We start from the raw sequence: 11,316 nt of genomic DNA on the forward strand, positions 1-11,316 counted from the left end.
CAGAGGGCTTTATGTTAGATTCTGTAGGTAACAGGAATAGGGGAATGGCATAAACCTGCACTTTAGGGAAATCATTGTGGCAGCTGAGTGGAGGATGAATTACACTAAGGAGAGACTTTCGGTGGGGAGACCATTTACAAAGGAAAGGAAGGTAACAAGTATTTATTAAGCACATAGTATATGCTCGATATTGTGTTAAGTACTTTGCAAATATTATCTCATTTGATGCTCATAACCTTAGGAGGCAGATGTTATTCTTATTCTCACTTTTCTGTTAACCAGTCAGTCAATATGCATTTCTTAAGAGTTTTCTCTTTTTTTTTGTTTTTTGTTTTTTTTTAGGCAATTGGGGTTAAGTGACTTGCCCAGTGTCACACAGCTAGTAAGTGTCAAGTGCTTGGTCTAAGGCCAGATTTGAACTCAGGTCCTCCTGACTTCAGGGCTGGTGCTCTATCCACTGCACCACCTAGCTGCCCCTTCTTAAGAGCTTTCTAAGTGTTGGGCATACAAGGAAAGGCAAGAGACAGTCCCTGTCCTTTGAGAGCTCACAATCTAATGGGGGAGACAACAAGTAAACAAATATGAACAAATGAGCTATATACAGGACAAATAGGAAATAATTAACAGAGAGAAGGAACTAGAGCAAAGAAGCCTGGGAAAGTCTTGCCAGGGAAGGTGGGGTTTAAGTTGGAACTTGAAAGAAGCCAGGGAAGGCAATAGGAAGAAATGAGGAGGGAGAGCATTTCAGTTATGGGGGACAGTCAGAGAAAATGCCCAGTACTGAGATATGGAGGCATGGGTGGGGCTATGTTATGTAGAGCTTTAAATGCTAACCAGAGGATTTAGTATTTGGTCTTGTAGGTGATAGGGAACCACTAGAGTTTATTGAGTGTGTGTGTGTGTGTGTGTGTGTGTGTGTGTGTGTTGGGGGGCAGGAGGGATCAAAGAACATGATCAGATGTGTTTTTTAAGAAAATTCCTTTGCCAGCTGAGTGGAGGATGAACTGAAGTGGAGAAAGGACTTATGGCAGGCAGATCAACCATCAGGTTGTTGCAATATCATAGGTGTGAGGTGATGAAGGCCTGCACCAAGTGGTGACAGTTTCAGAGGAGAGAATGGGAGTGTGTATGAGAGATACAGCCAAGATAAAATCAACTGGCCTTGGCAACAGAATGGATATTGAAGAGTTAGAGATAGTGGGGAGTTGAGGATGATGCCTAAAGTTGTATGCCTGGAGGACTTAAAGGATGGCTGCCTTTGATAGTAATAGGAAAGTTTGGAAGGGAAAGAGTTTTGGAGACAGAAAATGAGCTCAATTTTGGAAATGCTGAGTTTAGTAAGTCTGCTGGAATATAGTTCAAGGTACCTGAAAGGAATTTGGCTAGAACAGAAGTTTGGAGAGAGATTTGGGCTGGGTAGCTATATTTGAGAATTATCAGCATAGAGATGATAACTAGATACTTGGGAGCTGATGAGATCATCAAATGAAGTAGACAAGAGAAGACAAGAGGTCCTTAAAAGGTTTTTTGAGGATGGGGGAGACATAGTCATGTTAATAAGCAATAGGGAATGAGCCAGTAGACAGAGAGAAATTGGAGACAAGTGAGGGATAGCAGAGGGGGCAATCTGTTGGAGGAGATGGGATGGATTGGGATTACTTGTGCAGGTGGAGGAGTTTGCCTTGGCAAGGAGAAGGGCCACCTCTTCATGTGAGACAGGGACGAAGGAGGAGATAAAGGCAGAAGGCACTGAGTGATATGAAATCAAGAAGGGGAGAAAAGAGGGAACTCTTGCTGAATGGCATTATTTTTTTCAGTAAAATATGAGTCAAGATTCTCAGCTGAAAGGGTGAGGGGAGATTTGAGGAGGGATGAAAAGGTTCGGAAAAGCTGCTTGGAGAGAGGGATGGTAAGTTGATAAGGGAGGTCTAAGCAGAGCAGTGAGATTCTGGTTAAAGTTGTATAACATAAATTTGTAGTGGATAGTTTGGACAGTTACATTATTTTCTCCACCTTCATTCAGCAACTCTGTATAAGAGTGAAGTGAGTGGATAGTGGGAGTAATCCAAGGCTCAGGCTTGGCAGGATGCAATCAGCAATATTATAAGGGGAACTTAAGAGACGAGGACAGTGTAGAGCTGAACTGGTTTACCAAGGGGTCAAGATGGAGAAAAGAGGAGAAAGGAGCTAGTGCAAGGGTGATGGCCTGGAAGAGAACTGAGGTGTCAAGAGAATGGAGATCACAGTTGAGATGAAGAGCAGAGTTTGGTATGGGAAGGCAGAGGGAGGGTTAGAAAGTGAATAGATTAAGGTCAGATAAGAGGGTTTTAATTTTTAAACATGAATGTGGTGCATTTGTACATGATGGCAAGATTAAGGATATGATTATCTTTGCATGCGGCTGAGGTGGGTGGAGAAGTAGCTCATGAGAAATGAAAAGATTGAGGAACTGAGCAGTTAGTGTTTGACGGAATGTCACCTTGTATATTGAAGTCCCCTTGTACGAAGACAGGAGTTGAGTAGAAAGAAAGATTGTGAGCCAGGTACTGAACTTACTGAGGAAAGAAGGGGTGTATTCTGAAGGTCTACAGTCAACAGCTACCAGGATTTTGATTGAGTGGAAGATGTGAATTGTATGGACCTCAGAGGAGGAGAAGTTACTTAATGATGGAGGTATGGAGTGAACCTGAAAGTGATAATAGGGGTCAAGGTATACTCCAACTCCCTTGCCTCAATCAGTGAGCTTAAGGGAATGAGTGAAAGTATAACCAGTACTGGAAAGTGTGTTCAGGGAGACTATGTCATCAGGGGAGATCTGGGTCTTGGTAATTGCTAGTATATAGAAGTAGTGAGAGAGGAAGGTTTAAGATGAATATAAATTTTTGCCTATGGAACAGGCATTCCAGAGGGATGGAAAGGGTAATTGGGACTTTTGGGGTGGGAGAGTTGAGGAGGATGGGAGTAAGGAATGAGGTGGTAGGGGATGGAGAATGGGGTTTGGCTGATGGCCTACTGGGGTTTAGAATCACTGGCATGTGTAGAATAGGACCAGGTGTGAATTTTTTCACCATTAAGTGGAAGGGACCTCTCTTCTTCCCAGAGGATGGAGATCAAGAGGAGAAATGCACAGCACAAGATGGAAAGTGGATGGTTAGTTGGAAGGCCTTTGTCCTCTTCCCTCTGAGGCAAATCAGACAGGGGTTGACCTTAATTGAGGAAACTGAGGCAGATAGTAGTTAAATGACTTGCCTAGGGTCACACAGTTAGTAAGTGTTTGAAGCTAGATTTGGATTAAGGTTTTCCTGACTCCAGGCCCAGCACTATATCCACCATGTCACCTAGCTGTCTCATTTTGTGGGCAATTAGAGCCTATTGTAATGATCTAGGACTAAGCAAGATGCAATAAAGTCATGAATTAGAGGCTTTGTGGTTAGAGAATGGGGCATATCTATGTAGGTGTGCATTGTGCATGCACGTACATGCGTGTGTGTGTGTGGTAAATATATACTATGTATAGATGCAGGATGTCCCAAAGTCTTAGTGCAGTTTTAAGCTACTAAAATATATGTACATATAAGATATCTCTATAAATATATTCAAACAAATATACATATGCACACATAAACATAAATTATGTACACATATGTATATATACATATGATGTTATAGAAAAAGAAAAGACATGGTTCTCCAACTGCTTGGTTATGTGGGATGAGGAACAATGAAGAATTCAGGAGTGTATTGAGGTTGGGAACCTGAAGCAAATTTGGAAGAGGGGAAGGTTATGGGGAAAAGTTAAGGAATTCAATTTTGGAAATGTTGAGTGTGAGATGTTTATAGAACTTCCAGTTCAAAATGTCCACTAGGCAGATTCAGATGTGGATTTGGAGCTTAGAAGAAAGACTAGAATTGTATATATCGATCTGGGAACATTTGCATAGAGATAAATGGGAACTGATGAGATCACCAAAGATTATAGTATGGATTAATAAGAGATCCTAGGATAGTGCTTTGGGGAACATGCACATTTAGGAAATGTGTCAAGGATGAAGTTCCAGCAAAGGAGACCAAGAAGTGATGGTCAGGTTGGAGGAGAATCAAGATAGAATAGAAAGAATATCTAGTAGGAGAAGGTGATCAAGAGTGTCAACAATATTAAAGTGGGCCAAGAAGAATGAGGACTGAGAAAAATCCATTAGATTTAGCAATTAAGAGAACATGTTAACTTTGGAGAAAGCAGTTTGATTTGAAAGATAAGATCAAGAGTCAAATTGAAGAGGATTTAAAAGAGAATGAGAGGAGAAAGTGGAACTAGGGAATATGGATGAGTTTTTGGAGTAAAGTTCAGTGGAGTAGAGATATAGGACTAAAGATAGCATTGATGATAAGGTTAAGGGTGATCTTTTTAGGGATGTGGGAGTACACTTTTTTGTGTGATGAGCACTTTTATAGGTATCAGGGAAGGTAAATGATAGTGGTAGAGTGAATGTGGAAGTAGAAATAGGCAGCAAGGAGTATTCATGCCCCTCTCCTACAACCCTCAAAACCATTGAGTTAAAATCATTGCAGAATTCTCTATCTCCTCCATTCTTCTTTGAAGTTATATTCTCAGTCTTTTGCACTATTTTTGATAGCACTGTATTATTCCTCATAGCTAAATGCTGTAGCAAACTGCTTGCTTCACTTTGGATTTAATTACTGGAAACTCCCGTTTAAGGTTTAATTTACTGAGATTGGGCTTCTCTCCCCTTCTGTGAGATGATCATACAACCTACTCATATGCCTTTAATTAACAGTAGGCACATTTCTACCATGCTGTAATGCTGAAAGAACCAGAGATGCTGTTCACAGTTATCGTATCTAGTATCTTACTGTGATCAAAGAATGTTTCTTTTACCTTAAAACTGGTGTTGAATAATTGTTATTTTTTCTCAATTATATTACTTTGCCAAGATACCATGCATAATGTTTCTGGTCTTGTGTGTAGCAACTTCCTGTCTATTAGATCATCAAAGGCAAAGGCCACAAACATTGGTACCAACACTAATTTCTATACTATTTTATGTGCATCAATGAGTCACCTACACATTCTTTTTGTTGTAGAGCGAACAGTGCGGACCTCAGTTTTGGTGAAATGCTCTACGTAGCACCCAATAGAACATTTTAGTTTTCATGTAAGTCTGTTCTGGCACAAGCCAGGAGGCTCCAAGCCTTGTCAGTGATCTGCAGTGAAACCTTTTGCAAGCTATACCTTTATGAACCTGCTGTCCATACCCTTAGAGCTCATTGCCTATCTCAGCAGATGAAAGCACTGAACCTGAGTAAGCACGTACGACTCATTTAAAATTGGGAATTGAAAACTCTTGGAATTTAAAGACTGTGTCTTCTTTTTTTCTATTTCCAAAAAGAGTTTAGTCCAGTGTTTAACAACAAACATTTGTTAAGTGCCTGCTATGTGCAAGGCATTGTTCTATGCCTTGGAAATATAAAGAGCAATATGACATAGATCCTACTTTAAAATAATTTAAAAATAATGGGCAGTGAGACATAAGCACAGTAGCTATGATACAAAGGAGAGTGTAATAAGTGTAAGGGAGAGGTACAAGCAAAGTACTATGAAAAATTTGAGGAGGGAAATATTATTTTAAAATTATTGATCTTTTGATCATTTCCATTTCCCAATATATCTCTCCCTATCCTCATCTCAGAGGATGTTATCTCTTAAAGCAAAGGATAAAGAAGTAAAAAGTTCACAAAACTAATTAACACATCAGTGAAGTCTGACTTTATATATAGTGTTCCACAACCATAGTTCTCCACTCCTGGAAATAAGAGAAGGAGGTATTTCTCATATCTTTTTTATTTTTTATTTTATTTATTTATATTTTCATTATAATTTCATAGCATTGTTTCAATTTTTTGATATTCTTTCCATTTACATTGTTGTAGTCATTGAGTATACTATTTCCCTTGTTCTGACTATTTCACTTATTTCAGTTTACATGTCTTCTCGTACTTCTCTCCATATTCATTTTTCTTATAATTTAGTAATATGTCATTACACTCACATACACAATTTGTTTAGCCATTCCTCAGTTTATGGGCATCTACTTTGTTTCTAGTTATTTACTACTATAAACAGTGTGGCTATAGTTTTGTGTATATAGGAACTGGAAAGATTACATTCTATCTTAGTTAGAATTGCCAAATCAGTAGCATCTCTGAAGAAGCAAGGTTATGTCATGAGTAACCTGCACATTTTTCTCTTTTGTGGTTGTTAGGGAAGGAACAGCAGAGGCCTTGGTCCTTGGGAAATTGCCTATTGACCTAAATCAGAGGATCACAGATTAAGAGTTTGAAGAGAACTTGTGTCCACGTATTCTCTCATTTTACAGATGAGTAACTGTGGCTGCGAGGGGTTAAGGGACTTGTCCAAGTGACTCCAAATTCAGCACCAATGTGAACCAAAGTAAGCTTTGTGGAAGTTATCTAATCTTCACCAAATGCACTAAAATGGCATATTATACCAGAGAACTTAAGGATGATATAGGCTTACTATCCTATTTTACCCAATTTTCCTAAGAAACATGCTACAAATAAAATGATGAATATTCTATCACAAATCATGCAGTTAGATCTTTTAATCCTAACATGCTTTTGGAGTGATTGGCTCTTCATTGAGGTAAAGTCATCTCTAGTCTCAGAGAACGTTATTGCCTATATTTTTACAATTGAACATTTAACTAGTCAAGATTTCATAGATTTTCAAATCATAATTCTTTTGCTCAGATCTGTTATAGTCTAATGTCATAGCTATTATTCAAACATGCAAATGAGAAAATTATGACTACATGTAACAAGCAGGATTAAGGTTTTAACGAAAAGGACTAGACCTGTGTTTTCTTGGAGTTAAGGAACTACCTGGTGAGGAACTCACTGTACCAATGTATGTCAGCACCTTCTCTGTAATTTATAGTCTTAAGATATTGTCTAGAATTCTGAGGGGTAATGCGTTTGCCTAGCATGACATAGACAGTATATGTCAAAGGCAATACTTGACCTCAGGTCTTCTAGGTGTTGAGGCCAGTTCACTGTCCATTATACTATGCTTAAGAATAGGAAAAAATATATAAAAATGATCAAATTTGTTTTTGATGCATTGTGATTCTATAGGTGCATGTCTAAAATGGGTCATGACATTGAAGTAGTTCAAAGTGGTTTATTTAATAGTTCTTAGATTTATGTGTTTTTTTTTTGCATTTTATCAAACAATAAATATTTACTGACTGATGCTTTCTCATTCTAAATCTGGTTTCAAAACTGGGTCCATTTTATAACTCAATGTTATAAAGTCTGGACTTGGCTAAGTTCATATTATTCATGCTAGCCTGGAAATAGGAAACTATCAGAGATCAGGTACTGTATGTTCTTTTTTCCTGTTTCTATTCTTTCTTTTTCTTCTGTTTCTACATTGTATTTGCCCAACCTTCAAAAACAAGCATTTACTAAATTTTTACTATTCAATTGGTGTTGAAAATAGTTGAATATCAAGCCTTTCTGGGCCTCAGTTTCTTCATCTGTAAAGAAGGTACAATAAGGCTTGGCTTGCTACAACCATAAAAAGTGTTATTTCAAGGATCAAATGAGACAGTGATGATCCAATATGTAATATACCTTGAAATAATAAAGCAACTTTAAAACTGTTAAACACCATGGGGATGTAAGGGATTATTCTTATTGTGCATTTTTACTGAAATCTATGAATTACAATATATAGTACGTATGTACAATATTTGTTGTCTATCCAAGTATTCAAATATTAAATTTATTTTCATTTATCAGTAAATAAGTTTCTCTTTTCAGATTAAAAACAGAAATGAGTTATCTCTAGTGAAAACTCACAATTGATGAATGAAATGGCCAGAATTTCTTATTTCTTAAATCTCAGCACACCATTCCACAGTTATTGTTGTTCTCCAAAAACTAATGATTCCTCTTCCTACCATATTTTTGTAATTTAAATCGATTTTTCTGTCTGATTTAGTTGGATTACTAGGAATAAAATGCTTTAGAGGGCTGTGGTTTAAAGATGCCTGTGGAATGACAGCTGGTTCTATGGCTTGTAATATGCTTTTCTTGATGTCTCACTTGTTTTAAGAATAGGAGATGAAGTGTGTGTGTGTGTGTGTGTGTGTGTGTGTGTGTGTGTGAAGTGTATGTGTGTTTCCTCAACACACCTAACATTAGGTCAACAGTTGGGGAGTATTCTGAGTTTTGTCTGAGATAGAGAGAACTTTGGATTTTTAATATAGATCATTAAGTGCTTTCTTACTTTTAATTTTTATTCCATTACTGATGTTACATTTGTGTATGAATATTCATTTAGATAAAGTACATATTTATGATATTACATTTAAATATAAAGTTAGTTAAATGGTTGGCTTAGTTAGGTACTCCTGAGGGTTGAGGAGATAAGGCCAAGGATCATCAGGACCTGGTCTTCTTGAGATGTTACTAACTTTTTGACTGTCCCTGTAAAGACATTCTAACATAGGACTATCTTCACCAATTTGCTTCATAATGAGTGAGCTTGTTCAAGTCACTCATGTATTCAACTCTGCAACAGTACCTTTCACATAACACATATTCAATAAATACTTAATCAACTAAATTCTTGGTTCTTTCATCGGAAACTTTGTAGATTGCCCAGAATTCTTTGTGCTTCCTAAACTTGAATAGCCAAAAATGGATTTAGAAATGTTTATGTTTTAACGTAGAGAAGGATGAAAAGTAGCAAATCAAAATTAATGAACATATTTCCCCTACCTCCCTAATCTATATGTTTACTGGTAAAATAAAGAAATGAAATAATGGTCCAAATAATTCCTACGAAGCCAAATTATTTTTTGCTTTATTTCTCTTTATGTTTTAGGAGGGAAATATTTACTTTGGCCTTAATCATTGCCTCAATGAACTGTTACCTCAAGTCTCCACTTTATTTTATATTCCTACACTTGACAAGTGACTAAATAGCACAGCCAAAAAGAATAACTAGTGCTTTCAACACTAAAAGATTAAGTCTCTCACTTGGACCTATTTTTTAATGTAGATGAAAATTAGTGTTAATGTCCTAAATTCTTATTCCTTTCCTCAGGTCATATACATTCTTCTATTTGCTCTCAGAACATCACAGGTTATCAAAACATATGGTCTTAAATTTGAATGGTGTCTTTTTTTGGCATCTCTAAAACCAAACAAATGCACACTTAAATCAGTCTTCTTCAAGTTGTACTTATATCTCCATTGATTGGCACATGTTATTCATTCATTCATTCATTCATTCATTCACTCATTCAAAAATTACCAGTAAGAATTCTGACTTTTTATTTCTTTCCACAATTGCTGCTTTTATGAGTCATTTTCTTAGAGGGTTTAAAAAATTCTTTTCATAAGTTGAGAGTTTTCACTATAGGACAAAAAAGTTAGTTCAGCATGCCCACTAGGAGTTTTAGGCAGAAGTGTAAGTAGAGATGAAAATTATTCAGGTTCAACAATAAGCAAATAATTTAAAATTAACTGTGCATAAAATCATTTCCATTCTTAACTCTGGTGATAGAACACAATCCTCCATGGGTTCTACCACAGTTTATAACCAGTTACAAACCAAACTCTCCCTCTTTCCATTCATACAGTTTCAAGAAAGAGATAAGCAGGACCTTCACCTAAGTCCATATTCTGAGCTAGCAGGTGCTAGACATAACTGGTAGAGGTCTTACTTGCCATCATTTTTTGGTGTTGAGGTTTGTACTGCACTCGGTGTTCTGTTGATGAACGTCTGTGCCTCCTCCTCCTTCTTTTGCAGAAACAAACACTGCAGAGAAGAACTCCTCCAATAAAGGAAACTGCTGAAGTTGTCCAGCCAAGAAAGAGTGCAGCGCCCAGCTCCCGTTTCTGTCCTACATGAATAGTTGGGTTGTAGAAGTCCTTGATGATGAGATTGGCTGTCCAGCATACAGGAATCAAAATGGTGATGCCTGTCAGGATGAAAAGGACTCCAGATGCTCCCAGGAGGTAAAACTTGACTTGCTCATTAGAGCCAGTACACCGGGCTTGCTTCGTGCTGAAAATGCCAACAAGTAGGGCAATCAAGGACAAAGCAATCGCCACACACATCAGTGCCCGGGATGCTTCTAAGGCAGGTGGGAGAGCCAAAAGAGAGCCATAATATTTGCACTGCCACCTCACATGTGCTTGTTGGACACAATTCATCCAAAGTCCTTCCCAGATCCTTTCAAATATCACAATGTTGCTGCCAATGAAGGCAGACACTCTCCATTGAGGCAGCAGAGTTGTAGCAAGAGTCCCAACTACTCCCAGGAATCCAAGAACCAGTCCTGCAATTTGCAGGGGATACAAAGCCATCTCCTTCTCCTAGAAGATAGTTGGACTTGAATGGCAAAAGCCAGAACTTTGAAATTTCTTATAATTTCTTATAGTCTCTTGTGATTTTTCACACTGATACTGTCTATCAGTCCAAATAAGCAGCAGAAACCCAGCTCAGAGAAGCTAAAATACCTACTGTATTAAATATGACTTATCATTTTACTCACATACTCATTTCTATATGTATATCTTCCCCTTTAGGTGTAATAACTTTCTAGCCAATTAAAAACCAGGCAGTGGTATATCAAGAAATATTACATTCAGATTCCAGTATTTCTCATAGTATCATTGTCTTAGCAATGCTATAATTAAGTGTCAAAGTTTCTATTGTGGCATAATAATTACAGAGTTGAAGACTTCCTACTTAAAGTTACTTCGTTATAAGACTATAAAAGGTTGAGCCGCAATTGAAGAAAATGTCATTTTGTCAATTTATCCTTATTTAATATTGATCCTTGTAATTTTGGACAAAAGGTATAACTTTAGCCTGTAGGAGTTCTCAAACTTATTTGGCCTACCACCCCCTTTTAAAAAATTACACAGCGCCCCCTGAAAATCTACTTTCTTTAATCCTTTAACAGTTATTTTGAAATTTGCATCATTTGAAACTATTACCACCCCCCTGGATTGTTCCAGTGTCAGCCAGGGGGTGGTATCGCCTGCTTTGGGAACCTATGAAACTTTCTTTTAAAACTTGTTTAAAGTAGGCAGATCATTATAAGAGAAAGGTTTTTAAAGAAGAATGCTAGATTTATAGCTTATCCTTTAGGAGGAAAGGAAAGTTAATGAAATAATCCTACTTATCACTGATGTCTTATTGGGTAAGTAATATCTTCTTCTGGTGTGTTATAACAATGAAACAATTACCAAAAC

The 11,316-nt window shown here is 37.4% G+C and overlaps 1 protein-coding gene across 1 annotated transcript; it reads right to left on the reverse strand.

The window, feature by feature from the left end:
- Nucleotides 1–8,445: 8,445 nt before the first annotated feature.
- On the reverse strand, nucleotides 8,446–10,571 carry CLDN17 (claudin 17). Its single transcript, XM_027875599.1, has one exon. The coding sequence runs from the start codon at nucleotides 10,420–10,422 to the stop codon at nucleotides 9,751–9,753; it is 672 nt and encodes a 223-aa protein (XP_027731400.1). The 5' UTR covers nucleotides 10,423–10,571; the 3' UTR covers nucleotides 8,446–9,750.
- Between the last annotated feature and the right edge of the window lie 745 nt (nucleotides 10,572–11,316).

The sequence above is a fragment of the Vombatus ursinus genome, unplaced genomic scaffold (genome assembly GCF_900497805.2).
Source record: "Vombatus ursinus unplaced genomic scaffold, bare-nosed wombat genome assembly UNPS02014809.1, whole genome shotgun sequence".
In the NCBI taxonomy this organism is placed as follows: domain Eukaryota; kingdom Metazoa; phylum Chordata; class Mammalia; order Diprotodontia; family Vombatidae; genus Vombatus; species Vombatus ursinus.